The 19,470-nt window shown below is 49.0% G+C and overlaps 1 protein-coding gene across 1 annotated transcript; it reads left to right on the forward strand.

Annotated features, from left to right (window-relative positions):
- Nucleotides 1–1,320: 1,320 nt before the first annotated feature.
- Nucleotides 1,321–19,195, forward strand: LOC119952949 (WAP, Kazal, immunoglobulin, Kunitz and NTR domain-containing protein 2-like). Its single transcript, XM_038776587.1, has 2 exons — nucleotides 1,321–1,473; nucleotides 17,625–19,195. The coding sequence occupies exons 1-2, from the start codon at nucleotides 1,321–1,323 to the stop codon at nucleotides 19,113–19,115; spliced, it is 1,644 nt and encodes a 547-aa protein (XP_038632515.1). The 3' UTR covers nucleotides 19,116–19,195.
- Nucleotides 19,196–19,470: the final 275 nt, after the last annotated feature.

Below are 19,470 nucleotides of genomic sequence, written 5' to 3' on the forward strand. Positions count from 1 at the left end.
CCTCGCACCCTCACCCCCACACCACCCTCACCCCCACACTACCCTCGCACCCTCACCCCCACAGGGTCCTCACACCCTCACCCCCGACACCATCCTCACACCCTCACCCCCACACCACCCTCACTCCAGCCCCACGCCATCCCCACGTGCATCCCCTCAACCCCACACCATCCTCACGCACACCCCTCACCCCCACACCATCTTAACGTGCACACCCTCACCCTGACATCAACCTCAGCCCCATACCATCCTCACACCACCCCCGGCTGGCGGTCTAATCACACGTCTTGTCTTGTGTCTTGCAGGACCTTCTGGTGATGGGGCGGGCCCTTCTGGTGTCTCCGGCCCCAGCCACAGTCAGAACCAGAGCCAGAGCTCCGGGTGCTGAGCAGCAACATGGATACCATCACAGAGAGGGCCCATATGTCCTAAACACAGGACACCTGGGGCGCGATTCTCCGCTCCCCAGGCCGGGTGGGAGAATCGCGGGAGGGCCGCTCTGGCAACCCCCGCGATTCTCCCCCCCCCCCCCAAAATGGCGTGTCGCGTTTTTCACGGCGACCGGCGATTCTCCAGCCCAAGTTGGTACGAGTGCAAGGCACAGATAGAGGTCGGGGCACATATCTGTATATGTGATTTCACATTAAACACTCGTTCATAATGCAAAAACCTGCCTCGGTGCTCGTCAGAAGGGTGTGAGGGGGGTCGGCATGTGGCGCAGTCGTTAGCACTGGGACTGCGGCGCTCAGGACCCGGGTTAGAATCCCGGCCCTGGGTCACTGTCCGTGTGGAGTTTGCACATTCTCCCCGTGTCTGCGTGGGTTTCACCCCCACAACCCAAAGATGTGCAGGTTAGGTGTATTGGCCACGCTAAATTGCCCCTCAATTGGAAAAAAAAATTGGGTACTCTAAATTTAAAAAAGAGAAGGGTGTGAGGGGTGGGCCTGTCTGGGCTGGCCGCAGAGGTGGCACTGGTGGTGCGGGGAGAATTGGCGAATATTGGGGGTGGGCTTGGCTCATGGACTGCAGTTGAAAATGAAAAATGAAATATTGTCACGAGTAGGCTTCAATGAAGTTACTGTGAAAAGCCCCTAGTCGCCACATTCCGGCGCCTGTCCGGGGAGGCTGGTACAGGAATTGAACCGTGCTGCTGGCCTGCTTGGTCTGCTTTAGAAGCCAGCGATTTAGCTCAGTGAGCCAGGGCCCACCCAATGTCCCACCCCCACCTTCCCCCTCCCCGTCCCCACCTCCGCCACCCCAGGGATTCGATGGGACCGTGTGATGGAATGGCCAGCTCGCATGCAGCGGTCAACCAGGTGGATGGTGGAAAGAACTACTGTGGGCAGGAATCAGCTGTTGTTGAATGATGCAGAGCACCTGAACTCATCGCAGAGCAGGTTGTCATCATCCTCCATCGTATCACCAGACCCGCCTTTACTGCCAACCCAGGGCCTGCACCCCATGGTGCTGCAGGTATGTATCACGGAGGGGGTTGCAGGTGGGAAGGTGGCGGGGCTGGAGTGGGGGTGTCCGTGCTGCTGGCCAGTCCCCCCTAGTCCATAAGCCTGAAGATGATCAGAATGTACGGTGCGCGTTAGCCTTGACGCACACGTTATGCAGCCTCTCGGGCTGCCCAGGCCCCATGTCCTGCCCATCCTCACTCTCCCACACATCCTCATCGTCAGACGAGGCCTGCCATTCATCCTTCTCCTCCTCCACCATGTCACCCCTCTGCTGCGCCATGTTGTGGAGGATGCAGAGCCTGGCAACCCTCCCAGTGCAATACTGGAGGGCCCCTCTAGAGTGGTCCAGACACCTGAGCCATATCTACAGGAGGCCGAAGCACTGCTCGATCACGCCCCTGGTCGCTTCATGGGCATCGTTGTGGCGGGCCTCCACGTCAGTCTGTGGACTTTGGTCAAGCGACTTCAGCCACGACCCCAGCGGTTAACCCATGTCACCCTGGAGCCAACTCATCAGTCGCGAGTGGGCCTCAAAGAGGCCAGGGATCGTCAAGTGCGGCAGGAATTTTTTTTTCTATTTTTATAAATTTAGAGTACCCAATTAATTTTTTCCAATAAAGGGACAATTTAGCATGGCCAATCCACCTACCCTGCACATCTTTGGGTTGTGGGGGCGAAACCCACGCAAACACGGGGAGAATGTGCAAACTCCACACGGACAGTGACCCAGAGAGCCGGGATCGAACCTGGGACCTCGGTGAACCACTGCGCCACCGTGCTGCCCTAGTGTGCCAAGGTTAAGGCATGTGTACACTGGCCGGATGTTGGGCACAGGCGTGCATGATGCGAATTTGATGGTCACACACCAGCTGCACGTTCATCGAGTGGAACACCATTCGGTTTGTGTAGAGCGGCCTGTCAACTGCAGGAGCTGGTCGGGAGACATTCATCCCGTCGATCATCCCCTGGACCTGACGCATGTTGGTGATGGCAGCGGACCCCGCTGCCTGGGAATCCTGGTGGGCTCGGTCTCATTGAAGTGGATGCATTGTGCCGACTGGGCATATAGTGCCACCGTGACAGCGCGGATACACCTGTTTACCGAACCCTGTGAGATCACAGAAAGGTCCCCACTCGGCACCTGGAAGGAGCCGTGACGTAAAGTTTCAGGGTGACCGTCACCTTGATGGCCACCGGGAACGGGTGTCCTCCCCCATTCCCCAGCGGTGCCAGGTGCAGCATGACCTGGCAGGTATGTCGCACTGTCCCCTTGCTTAGCCGGAGTCTTCAACGGCATGCCCGGTCCGGCAGGTCCTCGAATGGCTTGCTTCAGTTTCTTCCCACGGTCCAAAGATGGCAGGTTAGGTGAATTGACCATGTTTAATTGCCCTTTAAGTGCCCAAAAGGTTGAGAGCGGTTATGGGGACAGGATGATCTTTCGGAGGGTCAGTGCAGATTTGATGGGCCGAACGTTTAGCCGACAGGAGGCAAAAAGTTGGAATAAATGGGTATTTTTCCAATTGGCAGGCAAGTGGGGTGCCGCAGGGATCTGTGCTGGTACCCCAGCTGTTCACATTATATATTAGTGACTTGGATGAGGGAACTCAATGTATTATCTCCAAATTTGCAGATGATATATAGTTGGTTGGGATGGTGAGCTGTGAGGAGGTGCAGAGATGCTTCAGCGGGATTTTAGAAAGGTGCGTGAGTGGGTCTATGCATAGCTGTTGCAGTATAATGTGGTTAAATGTGAGTTTATCCACTTTGGTAGCAAACATCGGAAGGTAGATTATTATTTGAATGGGTGCAAATTGAGAGAGGCGGATACTCAGCGAGACCTTGGTGTCCTCGTGCATCAGTCACTGAAAGTAAGGGCGCAGGTACAGCAGGCAGTAAAGACGGCAAATGGTATGTTGGCCTTCATAGCGAGAGGATTTGAGTATAGGAATAGAGATGCTTTACTACACTTGCATAGGGCATTTGTGAGGCCACACCTGGAGTATTGTCCGCAGTTTTGGTGTCCTTATCTGAGGAAAGATATTATTGCTATGGAGGGAGTGCAGTGAAGGTTTACCAGGCTGATTCCTGGGGTGGAGGGACTGTCATATGAGGAGAGACTAAATCGGTTAGGATGATATTTAATGAAGTTTAGAAGAGTGAGAGGGGATCTCATAGAAACTTACAAAATTCTAACAGGATTGGACAGGGTAGATTCAGAAAGAATGTTTCTGATGGTGGGGGAGTCCAGAACTAGGGGTCATAGTTTGAGGATAAGGGGTAAACCTTTTAGGACTGAGGTGAGGAGAAATTTCTTCACCCAGAGAGCGGGGAATCTGTGGAATTCACTACCACAGAAAGTAGTTGAGGCCAAAACGTGTAATTTCGAGAAGGAATTAGATCTAGCTCTTGGGGCTGAAGGGATCAAGAGATGTGGGGGAAGGCGGGATCAGGGTATTGAACTTGGCGATTAGCCATCATCATAATGAATGGCGGAGCAGGCTCAAAGGGTCCCTCCTGCTTCTATTTTCTGTGTATGAGGCTTAATAGCCAATCAGAAACGTTAAACTGCACTTGTAAGTGACTGGGTGTGCATTAGGACCCATGGGACATGTGTCAATTACTAACTGGTACCACAATGCCCTCTCAAAGCTGTCTACAGTCTTGGGAGCAAATGTATGAGAAACTTGTTCAATTGACGCCACCTCTGGCTGCACTCTGTCCTGATGCCCACCTAACATACAAAATCACACTTATGCAATTCGTTTGTGCAATTCCATTACTTTGTGCTCTGACTTCTCATCTTCCTGACAATCATTATCTCAGAACGTGAACTGTTTCTGGAATCTTTCTTTTCTAAGATTTTGGATCACCCTGAGGAATGCGAGAAGGACGTTGGGTGTCTGGTTACTCGAGGACCTTTGGGTTGCGGGGGGCGGGGGGGGGGGGGGGGGGGGGGGGGGGAGCGGGGGGAGGCACAAAAGCAGAACAGAAAGGTCAGGGGAAAGGTCCCCAGGCAGTTCTGAACCATTCAACACTGTCTGGCCAGCAAGGTGGGATGGAGCAGCGACACAATGGTATTTCAAATTCCTGGGTCAAAATACTGACCTCCAGCTGAAACCCTCAGCTTTTCCATTGAAAACTCGCTCAGAACCTAGATTAAAAACACAAAAAAGTACACCTGATCCACCATTATCACCTCAAAAGAAATAGATTGTTGCCTGGCAACCCAAAGATCACCTGTTTTTAATTCCAAGCATTCACTTTTTAGCTTTGAAGTTTAACGCTCAAATGTGTAACGCGTTTGTGTGCAATTCCTTTGCTGGTTTAATGGAGGCCTTAATACATTAATCTTATTTTAAATGGATTAACATCCCTGTTAAAGCAACACTCAAACAAATTGCATACAAATGTTGCAAACATTCAATTTCTGATCTTCGCCAGGGGATTTGCAAAGCTTCCACTTATTTTCACCTTTTTCATAGAGAAAGGAGGCGGCAGTTTACAAAATTAAAAATTGGCATCATTATGTGTGCAGGCATGAGATGTCAAACGTCAATGAACGCACCAAATAATTAGGTGGCTAATCCTATTGCAGCAAATTGGGTCCAACTTTGTGTCACCCCCAAGATATGAAACACGAACAAGCTATTGAATATCAATGAGCTCAAGAGAAAATTAAGTGGGTTCTTGGAGAGCAGAAACATTGGGAGACATTGCCCGCGAGTGATTATAAGGTCGTAAGGAATAAGGACAAGAGTAGGCTGTTCAACCCTTCACACCTGGTCAGCCATTGAACAAGATCGACAACTTGAATGCAATTGCGCTTTTAGTACTGACCATTTGAAATGTCTGCGTTTGATTGTATTGAAGCACCTCAGAGTGCCACATGAGAGGCAGCACGGGAGCACAGTGGTTAGCACAGTTGCTTCACAGCTCCAGGGTCCCAGGTTTCATTCCCAGCTTGGGTCACTGTCTGTGTGGAGTCTGCACGTTCTCCCTGTGTCTGCGTGGGTTTCCTCCGGGTGCTCCGGTTTCCTCCCACAGTCCAAAGATGTGCAGGTTATGTGGATCGGCCATGCTAAATTGCCCCTCGTGTCCAAAATAGTTAAGTGAGGTTACTGGGTTACGGGGATAGGGTGGAGGCGTGGGCTTGAATCGGGTGCTCTTTCCAGGGACTGGTGCAGACTCAATGGGCCAAATGGCTTCCTTCTGCACTGTAAATTCTATGATTCTATGAAGAAAACTTGAATATCGTGGCCATTTTGAAACGTTTGTAATGTTCTTACGGGTATCTTTGGAATAAAATGTATTTTTGCAGGGGCGGCACACGGCGCAGTGGTTAGCATTGCTGCCTATGGCACTGAGGACCCGGGTTCGAGTCCCGGCCCTGGGTCACTGTCTGTGCGGACTTTGCACATTGTCTGCATGGGTTTCACCCCCACAACCCCTACTGCGTGCAGTTCTGGTCACCACATTATAGGAAGGATGTGGAAGCTTTGAAAAGGGTTCAGAGGAGATTTACTAGGATGTTGCCTGGTATGGAGGGAAGGTCTTACGAGGAAAGCCTCAGGGACTTGAGGTTGTTTTTGTTAGAGCGGAGAAGGCTGAGAGGTTACTTAATAGAGACATAGAACATAGAACAGTACAGCACAGAACAGGCCCTTCGGCCCTCAATGTTGTGCCGAGCAATGATCACCCTACTTAAACCCACGTAACCCGTAACCCAACAATCCCCCCATTAACCTTATACTACGGGCAATTTAGCATGGCCAATCCACCTAACCCGCACATCTTTGGACTGTGGGAGGAAACCGGAGCACCCGGAGGAAACCCACGCACACACGGGGAGGACGTGCAGACTCCACACAGACAGTGACCCAGCCGGGAATCGAACCTGGGACCCTGGAGCTGTGAAGCATTGATGCTAACCACCATGCTACCGTGAGGCCCCTATATAAGATATAAGACATATAAGATAGTCAGAGGGTTAGATAGGGTGGACAGTGAGAGTCTTTTTCCTCGGATGGTGATGACCAACACGAGGGGACATAGCTTTAAATTGAGGGGTGGTAGATATAGGACAGATGTCAGAGGCAGTTTATTTACTCAGAGAGTAGTAGGGGTATGGAACGCCCTGCCTGCAACAGTAGTAGACTCGCCAACTTTAAGGGCATTTAAGTGGTCACTGGATAGACACATGGATGAAAATGGAATAGTGTAGGTCAGATAGGCTTCAGATGGTTTCACAGGTCGGCGCAACATCGAGGGCCGAAGGGCCCGTACTGCGCTGTAATGTTCTATGTTCTATGTTCTAACCCAAAAATATGCTAGATAGGTGGATTGGCCATGCTAAATTGCCCCTTAATTGGAAAAATGAATTGGGCACTCTAAATAAAAACAAGCCCATCCACTCTCCTGCTGAAAAGCTCCTAAGGTTTCTCACTGTTAAAAATAATCGGTCCTCTAAATTTTAAAAACATTTTTTGAAATGTTGTCATAGCTCCCATCACAAACCAGCCATCCAGCCAACTGAGGTAGCCGAGCGTATAAGGTCTAGATTATGTGTTCAAATTCCTCTGGGGGGGCTTGAAAAGCCACAACCGCCTGACGCAACAACAGGAAAATTTATCGCTGTGCCTAACATGCAAGGCATCTCTTGTACAATTAACTTGTTCATCTATAAAAACCCTTTGTACTTGTACACTATAAAAAGTGATCCTATTGCAGGGTTATGGGAAAAGAGGGGACGGGCTGAACAAATTGAATAGCTCTTTCTATGGGCCAGCACCGGCATGATGGGCTGAATAGCCTCAATCTGCATTGCAAGATTCCATGATACGATTTTACAAACTGTTGCTTGCCACCACTCATTATCACAGGGTCGGGGAAATGAATTTCTCCATGCCCTGTGCAGAGCCAATCGGCCAAGTAAGGGTTCATTGATATTAGTGTTCAGCGCCGCAATCCTTCTCAATATATTCCTCAAGCTGCAAAGTGTTGAATTTGCATCCGTTTGCAGCAGCAAACCAATTTTGGCCCTGTCAGCTCAGTTGGCTGAACAGGACTGTGTTTGTTAACAGATTTGTTTAACGTCAGGTTAGGCTACCCTGAGAGAGACTCCTCGTCTGAAATTTGCTTCCTTTAGTCCTCAGCACTCCTCGGTGTGACGTCTTATACACACACAAACACACAAACTCCTTGTTGTACTTGACTAAGACAGTACAGCTACGCAGCCTGATTTAGACCAGGGCATAACTGAATGGTCTGAAGCACCATAGAACATAGAACAGTACAGGCCCTTCGGCCCTCGATGTTGTGCCGAGCAATGATCACCCGACTCAAAGCCACGTATCCACCCTATACCAGTAACCCAACAACCCCCCCCCCCCCCCCTTAACCTTACTTTTTAGGACACTACGGGCAATTTACAGAAACCCACGCACACACAGGGAGAACGTGCAGACTCCACACAGACAGTGACCCAAGCCGGGAACTGAACCTGGGACCCTGGAGCTGTGAAGCATTGACGCTAACCACCATGCTACCGTGCACCAGCTATAGTTTGTCTGCACTTTTGCAGCTATAATGTGCAAGCAACATGCTGTCAGATGGGCTGTAGCGTTTTGTGAATGAAATCTTTAAAAGACAATAAAGAATGCTCAACAGTGAAAGGGATATTGCCTCAGTTGTAACACGGAGCTTGCTTTGAATATTCCTGAAAAGAGACATACACTGCCAAAGTTTTTTGTATTGCACCCATCAGACATTTTCAAGAATGCCAGATATTTTCAAACAGTCACAGAAGCCTGTTCTCTGAAATCAAAGGAATATGCTCAAACCTTTTTTGAATTACCTGGGAGCTTGAGGAGCCAATAGTTCCCCATTACCTTCTCCATGGCAGTGCCTCATGCAATCAGAGTTGACAGCCTGTGGTGTGAATGGTTGTGATGGTTTGACATTTGGCATTCTTGCATTTGTCCTTATGAATGTAAGGTGAAAAGCTTCGACAACATGCCGAATGTTTGAATCCTGCACCACCAAGCAACAGTTTGCTTTTTCCTCACACCCATTCTTGAGACCTGGCCTCGCTGGAAAGGTCAACATTTATTGACCATCCCTAGCACCCCTTGAATAGGTGGCGTTGAGTGGCTTCTTCAGCCATGGAGGTGCATGTGGTAACATGGTCCCACAAGGCTTAGATGGGATGGGGTGGTTGTTTTGACCCGAAGGCGATGAAGGAAAGGCTGATACATGTCCATATTTGGATGGGTAGCTTCTCCAAAGTCCCAGTGTAGCCACCTGGGGTGGCCACGTCCTGATTCCAAAATGGACACTCGCAAGGAGTGCAGGGAAAAACGGACAACGCTAGAGAAAACAAGCAGGCGCAAGGTTTCCTGTGTATTAAGATTTGCAGAACCCAGACAGAACTGAAACCAATATCCATTAACATATTCATGAGCTATCTCCAAGGACAAAAAGAAACATTGAAACAATCAAGACCAGGACAGACTCCCCGGCGCCAGTGGGAGCAAAAACAAAGGCAGGCCAACAGCCACATAGGGCCTGCCCAATGATCAGGGAACACCTCCGGTATTGGAGAAAATCAATATGAACGATTGGGACATGGTCCAATTAATTGGGACCAAGTCCGGGGTCTGCCCAGAAGGGCGCGAAACCCCTGGGGACTACAAGATAGCGTCCCCAAGTTCAGTTCGCTCTCTTGGAAGTTCGTGGAAGATCTCTTCACCTTCACCTTGGCCTTGGCTCTCAGCGACGAGAGGCCCGCCAAGCACCAACCAAGTAAGTCTAAGGTCAACGCACACTACGAGATAGGCGCTCTTAGCTACTATCCCATACCATTTCAAAGCCAGCAGTATCAGAACCGGACAACGGCCATTGTTCCTCTGACTGAGTGGGCAGTCAGAGTGAAGTTAATTACAGGCTTTAGAACATAGAACATAGAACAGAACAGGCCCTTCGGCCCTCGATGTTGTGCCGAGCAATGATCACCCTACTTAAACCCACGTAACCCGAATACCCGTAACCCAACAATCCCCCCATTACCTTACACTACGGGCAATTTAGCATGGCCAATCCACCTAACCCGCACATCTTTGGACTGTGGGAGGAAACCGGAGCACCCGGAGGAAACCCACGCACACACGGGGAGGACGTGCAGACTCCACACAGACAGTGACCCAGCCGGGAATCGAACCTGGGACCCTGGAGCTGTGAAGCATTGATGCTAACCACCATGCTACCGTGAGGCCCCTTATTTTGTGCAGACGTTCCGAGCTGGTTTAGTTGAGTTCCAGCTGTAGCCAGTCTTAGAACATAGAACATAGATCAGTATGGCACAGAACAGGCCCTTCGGCCCTCGATGTTGTGCCGAGCAATGATCACCCTACTCAAACCCAGGTATCCACCCTATACCCGTAACCCAACAACCCCCCCCTTAACCTCACTATTAGAACACTACGGGCAATTTAGCATGGCCAATCCACCTAACCCGCACATCTTTGGACTGTGGGAGGAAACCGGAGCACCCGGAGGAAACCCACGCACACACGGGGAGGACGTGCAGACTCCACACAGACAGTGACCCAGCCGGGAATCGAACCTGGGACCCTGGAGCTGTGAAGCATTTATGCCAAACACTATGCTACCGTGCTGTGTTCTTAAAGTAGTCGTTGTAGTAGTAGTCGTTGTAGTTTAGCGAATAGAGTTTATGCATGAATAATAATTGACTGTGTGTGTAAATAAATGTGTATTGATTTCAAACTTACTAACTGGTGTATTGAGTTATTGATCAGTACTTGGCTTTGAACCCTGTGGTGGTATCAGAAAGATACCTGGCGACTCTTAAGCAAAGGTAATTAAAACAGAGCAAATTAAAGGAAAGCATAACGAGCAACACCGCCTTCTCTTTTTTAAAATAAATTTAGAGTACCCAATTCATTTTTTCCAATTAAGGGGCAATTTAGCGTGGCCAATCCACCTAACCTGCACATCTTTGGGTTGTGGGGGTGAAAACCACGCAGACACGGGGAGGATGTGCAAACTCCACACGGACAGTGACCCAGAGCCAGGATCGAACCTGGGACCTCGGCGCCGTGAGGCAACAGGACTAACGCACTGTGCCACCATGCTGCCTCGAGTCCCGGCTTCTCAACCTCTTACCTGAGGTGCGGTGATACTCAGGTTAAATCACCACCAGTCAGTTCTCAAAGGAGTGAGCAGCACCTGGGGCTGTATGTACATTTAGTACTGCGGGGGGGGGGGGGGCTACACTTCCACCTTCAGGGTGAGAATTAAATTAAGCCCTTGTGTGTCCTCTCAGCTGGCATTATTTGAAGAGAAGGGGGGTCAACATTTATCCCTCAATCGACATCTTGCACTTCCTGTGTGACAATTTCTTGTCACACTTTCCTACATCACAATGATGATTACACTTCAAAATTACCTCAGAGGTTGCAAAACACTTAGGATGCAATGGAAGGTGCTGGAAATACCATTGTTTCTATAAGAAACATCTTTCACATCAATCTCAGCGGTCTGACAGCATCTGTGGAGAGAGAACGGAGCTAATGTTCCGAGCCAGGATGACTCTTTGTCAAAGCTTTGTCCAGAGATTTTCCAGTATTTTCTGTTTTTGTTTCAGATTCCAGCATCCGCAGTAATTTGCTTTTACCTTTCACATCAGCTCCCTGTTAACATTTTACATTATAAATTCCTGTTTACACATTTACAATAGATGTTACCTATGTAAAATTCATCGGACTATGGCACTCTTCGCTGTGTAATCCGGGCTTTTATTCATATTAAATCGATGCTGCTCTGCATTAACACTTGCCTTGTAATCCAAAATGCACCTTCGGGCGGCACGGTAGCACAGTAGGTAGCACTGTTGCTTCACAGCGCCAGGGTCCCAGGTTCGATTCCCGGCTTGGGTCACTGTCTGTGCGGAGTCTGCATGTTCTCCCTTGGGTTTCCTCCGGGTGCTCCGGTTTCCTCCCACAAGTCCTGAAAGATGTGCTGTTAGGTGAGTTCGACATTCTGAATTCTTCCTCCGTGTACCCAAATAGGAGCAGTGTGCCAACTAAGAGCTTTTCACAGTAACTTCATTGCAGTGTTAATGTAAGTATACTTGTGACATTATTCACTGGAACCAGGGACCATGCTGTGTGACTCTGAACCACGGCCCTGAAGTCATTTAGAACATTCCCCAATCTTTCCTGACTGCATCCCTCCTCAGTGCTGAGGATTTATAGAATTTGCAGTGCAGAAGGAGGCCATTCGACCCATTGAGCCTGCACCGGCCCTTGCAAAGAGCACCCTACTTAAGCCCTCGCGGCACCCTATCCCCGTAACCCACCCTAACCATTTGGACACTAAGGGGCTATGCAGTTTGGCCAATCCACCTGACCTGCACATCTTTGGACTCTGGGTGGAAACCAGAGCACCCGGTGGAAACCCACGGGGAGAAGCGCAAACTCCACATAGAGTCATCCAAGGCTGGAATTGAACCCGGGACCCTGGAGCTGTGAGGCAGCAGTGCTAACCACTGTGCCACTGTCTTTGGGATGGAGTCAATACCACGGGAACTCTTAACTGGCAGCTCGGTAAGGAATGAGGGTGAGAAAAGGACGTTCATAGGGCGAGATGGTGCAAAGGATGGTCATGTGGAGCTGAACCATCAACACAAACCGATCGGGCTGAATGGCCTGTTGCTGCTGTAAATTCTGGGCAATTAAGGATAAACCCTCAAATCTTAGTTTTAGGTGCGGCAGTAAAAAGTCAGGGAAACATGAAATTTGCTGTTATATTTCTGGGTGATGTATCTCATTGTTTATTATTTGAAGGGAAAGCTAGGTATGTTTCATTTACCAGCTCCCTGGCTGTGCTGTTCCTAGTTTCACTAACCAGGGCTGAAAGGATGGGCCAAAAGGGTTTTTGCTGGGACACTTCCAGTTTATACCGTTTCAATGGACTCGACTCGGGTTACAGTCCTTTATGCTTCATTACCCAATGATCAGCCTTTTTTAAACTGCCCGATTGCAGACTTTCCCCTCACTCTGTCAACTTTAGCAAAGTTTGGGCAAACGTCCTTGCCTTGGGTGTCAACATGCCGGGGTTTGTGCGCGGAGACGCTGCCTGTTTCTCGCTGTGGGGCAGCAGCGGATGGGGCAGTGTGCTGAGCAGGGAGGTCGGAGGTGGCATTCAGCCCAGGGCCCTGCTGATTGCGCTGGGGTTCTTCCCTCTGCTCAGCCTGACACAGGACACCGGCCTCCCCCCAGCCAGCGCCTGCCCAAACCACCTCAACCCAGGGCTGTGGGTGGATGCGCAGAGCACCTGCGAGAGGGAGTGCAGCGTGGACGAGGTATGATGGGCAAACCCTGTATGATAGCAGATGCCTGTCGAACAGGTCACTGCGTTGTGAGCAGGGCTGGGTAGGTCACTGCAGGGCTGGAGAATCTGCTCCTGAATTAGTCATTCTCCAGCATTAATCAGTCAGCTCTTGTATCCACCGTTTAGCTTTCCGCAGATGTCGGTGGAGGAGCAGTTTGTTTATAATTTGCCATTTGTTATTTTTCACTTTGTGAAACTCAGTTTGACTGAGATCCTCTCTGTCAAAACAGAAAAGTTTTTAATCTGATGGCAGTTTAGCACAGTGGTTATCACTGTTGCCTCACAGCGCCAGGGTCCCAGGTTCGATTCCCCGCTGGGTCACTGTCTGTGCGGAGTCTGCACGTTCTCCCCGTGTCCGCGTGGGTTTCCTCCGGGTGCTCCCCACAAGCCCCGAGAGGCGTGCTGTAAGGTGAATTGGACACTCTGAATTCTCCCTCGGTGTACCCGAACAGGCGCCGGAATGTGGCGACCAGGGGCTTTTCACAGTAACTTCATTGCAGTGTTAATGTAAGCCGTCTTGTGGCACTAATAAAGATTAATTAAAACCTGCCAGACAGCTCTTCAGTGAGAGTGATGATTTGGAGCTCGATGATGTCCGGGGAAATTACTGATTAAACTAACATTCCCGAGCAGTGCGATCTATCAAAACTGCCCAGTTTGGGTCTATGGGATTTATTGGTACTTCTTAATTACAGAGCTTGTTTTTTTCCCTTGAACGTTGTTGCTGGTCTTGTGTTTAGCATATGGATAAAACACTAGAAAGAAAGTGCATTTATATAGCGCCTGTCACAAGGTGCCAAAGCACTTTACAAAAATGAAGTAATCTTTGAGCACAGTGCATGTAGGAAATGTGGCAGTTATTTTGCAAACGATGTCCCGCAAACCACTGTGATAATGATCAGCTAATCTGTGTTTGTGATGTTGATTGAGGGATAAGCATTAACCATGACACCAGGGATAACACCCTTGCAAAAATAATGTCATGATGTCTATTACATCCACCTCAGAGGACAGATAAGACCCCGACTTAAGGTCTTACCCAAGAGACAGCCCATCTAACAGTATAGAATCATAGAATTTACAGTGCAGAAGGAGGCCATTCGGCCCAACGAGTCTGCACCGGCCCTTGGAAAGAACACCCCACTTAAGCCCACACCTCCACCCTATCCCCGTAACCCAGTAACCCACTTTTTTTTTTTTTTTTTTTTATAAATTTAGATTACCCAATTATTTTTTCCAATTAAGGGGCAATTTAACATGGCCAATCCACCTACTCTGCACATTTTTTGGGTTGTGGGGGCGAAACCCACGCAGACACGGGGAGAATGTGCAAACTCCACACGGACAGTGACCCAGAGCCGGGATCGAACCTGGGACCTCAGCGCCGTGAGGCGGTTGTGCTAACCACTAGGCCACCGTGCTGCCCTCCCAGTAACCCACTTAACCCTTTTGGACACTAAGGGTAATTTAGCATGGCCAATCCACCTAATCTGCACATCTTTGGGCTGTGGGAGGAAACCGGAACACCCGGAGGAAATCCACGCGGACACGGGGAGAAAGTGCAAACTCCATACAGACAGTCACCCAAGGCCGGAATTGAACTCAGGACCTTGGAGCTATGAGGCGACAGCGCTAACCACTGTGTCACCGTGCCACCTTCACTACGACATTGGATAGTCAACCTGGATTCATGTGGTCAATTCTCTGGGCCAGGAGTTGAGCTCTTAATCTTCTGACTTGGAGCCGAGAATGCTAACCGCAAAGCCCCAGCCATCTGATCTACTCCAATGAAAGGGTTACCATATGAACTCTGTTAGATACAAAGACAAAAACAAAGACAATCTGACAGCATCTGAGGAGAGAGAACGGAACCAATGTTTTGAGCCTGGGTGACCCTTTGTACAAAGACAGGTTGTCAGCAACTGGAAAGAGTCAAACCATAAATTTTGGGACTGGCCTTCAAAACTGAAGGCAGAGATAGACACTTTCCCGCATCTGGGTTAGACTGCCAGCTTCACATCACTCTGCGGGCTAATTAGAATTTAATATCAACAAAGAATTAGTTAATGGAGCAATACATTTAAATACATTTATAGGTCAATCTCCACCTATGGCTCGCCCTCTGTCCAGCCCCACTGCTTCATACCACCAGCCTCCCCACCACCACAACAATATAAATTTGACCCTATTTCCAGTGTTCTCCAGCTTTGATAAACAGCCACCCAGACTCGAAACGTTAGCTGCCTTCTCTCTCCACAGATGCAGCCAGACCAGCTGAGATTGTCCAGTGTTTTCTGTTTTTGTTTTAAATTTAAAGGTTTAGTCTGTGTCGATTTTATTTCTGGTTATGGGCCTGTGAAACCACCTTGGGAAGTTTTAAAGCGCGAAATGTGTTTTTGTATGCCATACTTTTAAAAAATAAATTTGGAGTACCCAATTCTTTTTTTTTCCAATTAAGGGGCAATTTAGCGTGGCCAATCCACCTTACCCAGCACATCTTTTTGGGTTGTGGGGGTGAGACCCACGCAGACACGGGGAGGATGTGTAAACTCCGCACGGACAATGACCCGGGGGTGGGATTGAACCCGGGTCCTCAGCGCTGTGAGGCAGCAGAGCTAACCACTGCCCCACCGTGCTGCCCTATTGTATGCCATACCTACAAATTCTTAAACACATTGAGAATGATTCTCATGTCCACTCTCTGCCTGAACATTTCTCCTTTCCAAGCATATGTCCAGTTCTGACTCTGACTCTTCTTAAAACAGGTATTTCAGATCATTGGGTATGAGTCTGTTTTGTAATCTGCTTGAATTTTAATAGATGAACTTAATTAAAAAGCAACATAGGCACATTCTATTGGACAATATGTGTAAAAAGGCTGCTACGCTAACCTACAAGACACGTTAAAAGTGATTCATTGGGGTGGGGGGGGGGGGCAGCATGGTGACGCAGTGGTTAGCACTGCTGCCTCATGGTGCTGAGGACCCCGGGTTTGATCCCAGTCCCGGGTCACTGTTCGTGTGGAGTTTGCACATTCTCCCCATGTCTGTGCGGGTCTCACCCCCACGACCCAAAGATGTGCAGGGTAGATGGATTGGCCGGGCTAAATTGCCCCTTAATTGGAAAAAAAAGAATTGGGTACACTAAATTTATATTTTAAAAAAATAAAATGAGGCTCTTCGTGTGACAAACCAGGAAGTCCTTTTTCTCACGAGGACTAATAAAAATTTGGGAATGTATTCCCCAAGAGCCCATGGGTGTCGGGTGAACTGAAACTTTTGGAACTGAGATTGATATAATATTATCACGTAAGAAAATCTATGGCGCAAAGACAGAAAATGTAGTGAATTACAGGTCAACCAGGATCCAAATGAATTGTGGAACAGGTTAGAGGGGCTGAATTACCTTGTGCTGTTTCCACATTCCAATGGTTCTCTCCCCCTTCCTAACTAACCTGTGCTGAAGCCAGGCGTATTCTCCCAACTAGTCTGTTGATCAACTAACTCACCATGCAGACTGAGAATCCAATCTATAAGATTAGGGGGAGCTGGTGTTGCAATGGTGTTATCACTGGACTAGTAATATAGAGGCCTTTAGGGCAACATGGTGGCACAGCGGTTAGCACTACTGACTCACAGCGCCAGGGACCTGGGTTCACCCTGTGTCCGTGTGGGCTTATAGAATCGTAGAAATTACAGTGCAGAAGGAGGCCATTCAGCCCATTGAGTCTGCACCGGCCCGTGGAATGAGCACCCTACTTAAACCCCACGCCCCCACCCTATCTCCGTTATCCCCATAACCCAGTAACCCTACCTCCGGGTGCTCTGGTTTCCTCCACAGTCCAAAGGTGTGCAGGTTAGGTGGGGTTACGGGGATGGGGGGGGGGGGGGGGGGGGGGGGGGGCTAGGTGCAGTGTACTTTAAGAGGGTCGGTGCATTCTTGATGGGCCATATGGCCTCCTTTTGTACTGTGAGGTATCTATTGTTCTGCGGACCTGAACCCACCACAGCAGATGGTGGGGGTTGCGTTCGGTGAAAAAAATCTGGAATTAAAAGTCTATTGATGACCATGAAACCATTGTTGCAAAAATACCTATCTGGTTCAGTAATGTCCATTAGGGAAGAATTGCCATTCTTACCTGGTCTGGCCTCGATGTGTTTGACTCTTATTTGCCCTCTGAAACTGTCACCCAGTGACAATTAGAGATAGACAACAAATTGACGTTCACATTCAGTGAAAGTCTAAAATATTCCCTCTCCTGTGCTTCAAGATCTCACGGGGTCATATTGAACGCACAGCATGATTTAAATAGCGCAGGGTGAACCAGTGTCCCTGGAGGATATCCACATGCACATTGCTTTGGCCATTATAATAAGCTGAGATGCATTTGGACGCAGGAGCCGGTAGATTTGTACAAAAATGCAAGGGAATTCAGTAGTTATCTAATGATATGTTTCCACCTGCTTCCGCGTTTCCTTGATATTATACTCTGCATGTTATGCCCCAATTTCGCTGGTCGCAAGATGTACATTTAGAGGAAATCCCATCCTTTTGGGCTTTACATGATGTTGACAGAGTCTGTGAAACTGTGGTAGATATTTAAAGAATGTGTGATGCCTTTGTTTAGTTCTGCTGGATGGTCTCAGTAGCTCTATGAAGTGCATCATGAAAAATGAACATTAAGGTTCTATCCAGGGTGAGTATTCAGTCCGTTGCTGTTGAAGTAACTGTTGTGTCCATTGCTGATTTCAGAATTGTCAGAATTTTGAGAAGTGTTGCACAAACGTGTGCGGCCTGAAGAGCTGTGTGGCAGCAAGGTTTGCAGACGGCAGCTTAGCGGCCTTGGACATTCCCAAAGAGGTGACGTGTGAGAGGATCGTGTGCACTCAGCAAGGTTCGGAGTGTGATATCTGGGATGGGCAGCCTATCTGTAAGTGCAAGGACAGGTGTGAGAAGGAACCCAATTTCACCTGCGCCTCGGATGGTTTGACCTACTACAATAAATGTTACATGGACGCGGAGGCGTGCATCCGGGGCATCAGCCTGACCGTGGTGACCTGCAGGTACCACATCACCTGGCCCAACACCAGCCCCCAGCCCTTAGAAACCACAGTGAACCCAACATCAACAACCTCCTTGGAAGATTCCATCCCTCCAGCTCTTTACACCAACCCATTCCACCAGTCTGTCTACATTGGAGGCACCGTGAGCTTTCACTGTGATGTCAGCGGGCGTCCCAGGCCGGACATCACCTGGGAGAAGCAGAGCGACTACCGGGAAAATATCATCATGAGACCTGACCAAATGTACGCCAATGTGGTGGTCACCAATATCGGCCAGCTAGTTATTTACAACACCCAGCAGGAGGATGCCGGGATCTATACGTGCACTGCAAGGAATGCTGCTGGCCTCCTGAGAGCAGACTTCCCGTTATCAGTCATCAGACGAGAGCATTCAGGAGAGAGCGCTCCCAGGAAAATCCAGCCTTTCCCATCTGGAGAGTGCTTTAAAGATCCAGACAAGAGGGAATGTGGCCGCCAACACGTTAGATGGTTCTATGACCACAAGAAGGGCAGGTGCTCAACTTTCATGTTTGGAGGGTGTGACGGGAGCAGGAACCAGTTTGAAACATATGAAGAATGCAGATTGGCTTGTATCAATGAGTCGGTCAATATCTGCACCTTTCCTGCTGTGCAGGGTCCCTGCAAGATGTGGGAGGCTCGCTGGGCCTACAACTCGCTGATGAAGCAGTGTCATGCTTTTGTTTACGGTGGCTGTGAGGGCAACAAGAACAATTTTGAGAGCAAGGAGGTTTGTGAGGAAACCTGCCCCTTTCCCAAGAGCCAACAGTGCAAAGTGTGCAAGCCCCGTCACAAGATAGTCCCCAGCTTCTGCAGAAGTGACTATGCCATCGTGGGGAGGGTGACGGAGGTTGTTGAGGAACAAGACTCTGGAGTTGCCAGGTTTACACTGGACGAGGTGCTGAAGGACGAGAAAATGGGACTCACCTTCTTTGACTTCAAACACCTGGAGGTGATAATGATCAACATGGACTGGAACTGCCCCTGTCCAAATATCAACCTGACAGATGGACCCCTCCTGATAATGGGTGATGTCCATGATGGAATGGCAGTACTGGATGCTGAGAGCTATGTGCGGACTGTAAGTGACAAACGCATTAAAAAAATGTACGAAATAATTGAGAAAAAGACTTGTGACCTGTTACATCGCTTTCAGGATTAGGTTCAATCACGAAAGCTCCAGATGGGACATCATTTTACAACTAGATTTGGATAGAGAGTTGGACTTGGTTTTGGGAATTCTTCTATTTATATGGACATCATGGTGCTGTGTCCCTGTAAACGTTCAATCCATACCTGCAATGCTGGTTTTATAGATGTGTAACATTAAGATTTGTTTTTTTAAGCCTGGCACATCTGTGTAACTGATACAGGGAGCTCGGGGTCATTTGGCTTTTATTGTACACCATAGCAGGGGCGGCATGGTGGCACAGTGGTTAGCACTGCTGCCTCATAGCACCTGGTTCGATTCCAACCTTGGGTGACTGTCCGTGTGGAGTTTGCACATCCCGTGTCTG

Source organism: Scyliorhinus canicula, chromosome 18 (genome assembly GCF_902713615.1).
Source record: "Scyliorhinus canicula chromosome 18, sScyCan1.1, whole genome shotgun sequence".
Taxonomy (NCBI): Eukaryota; Metazoa; Chordata; class Chondrichthyes; order Carcharhiniformes; family Scyliorhinidae; genus Scyliorhinus; species Scyliorhinus canicula.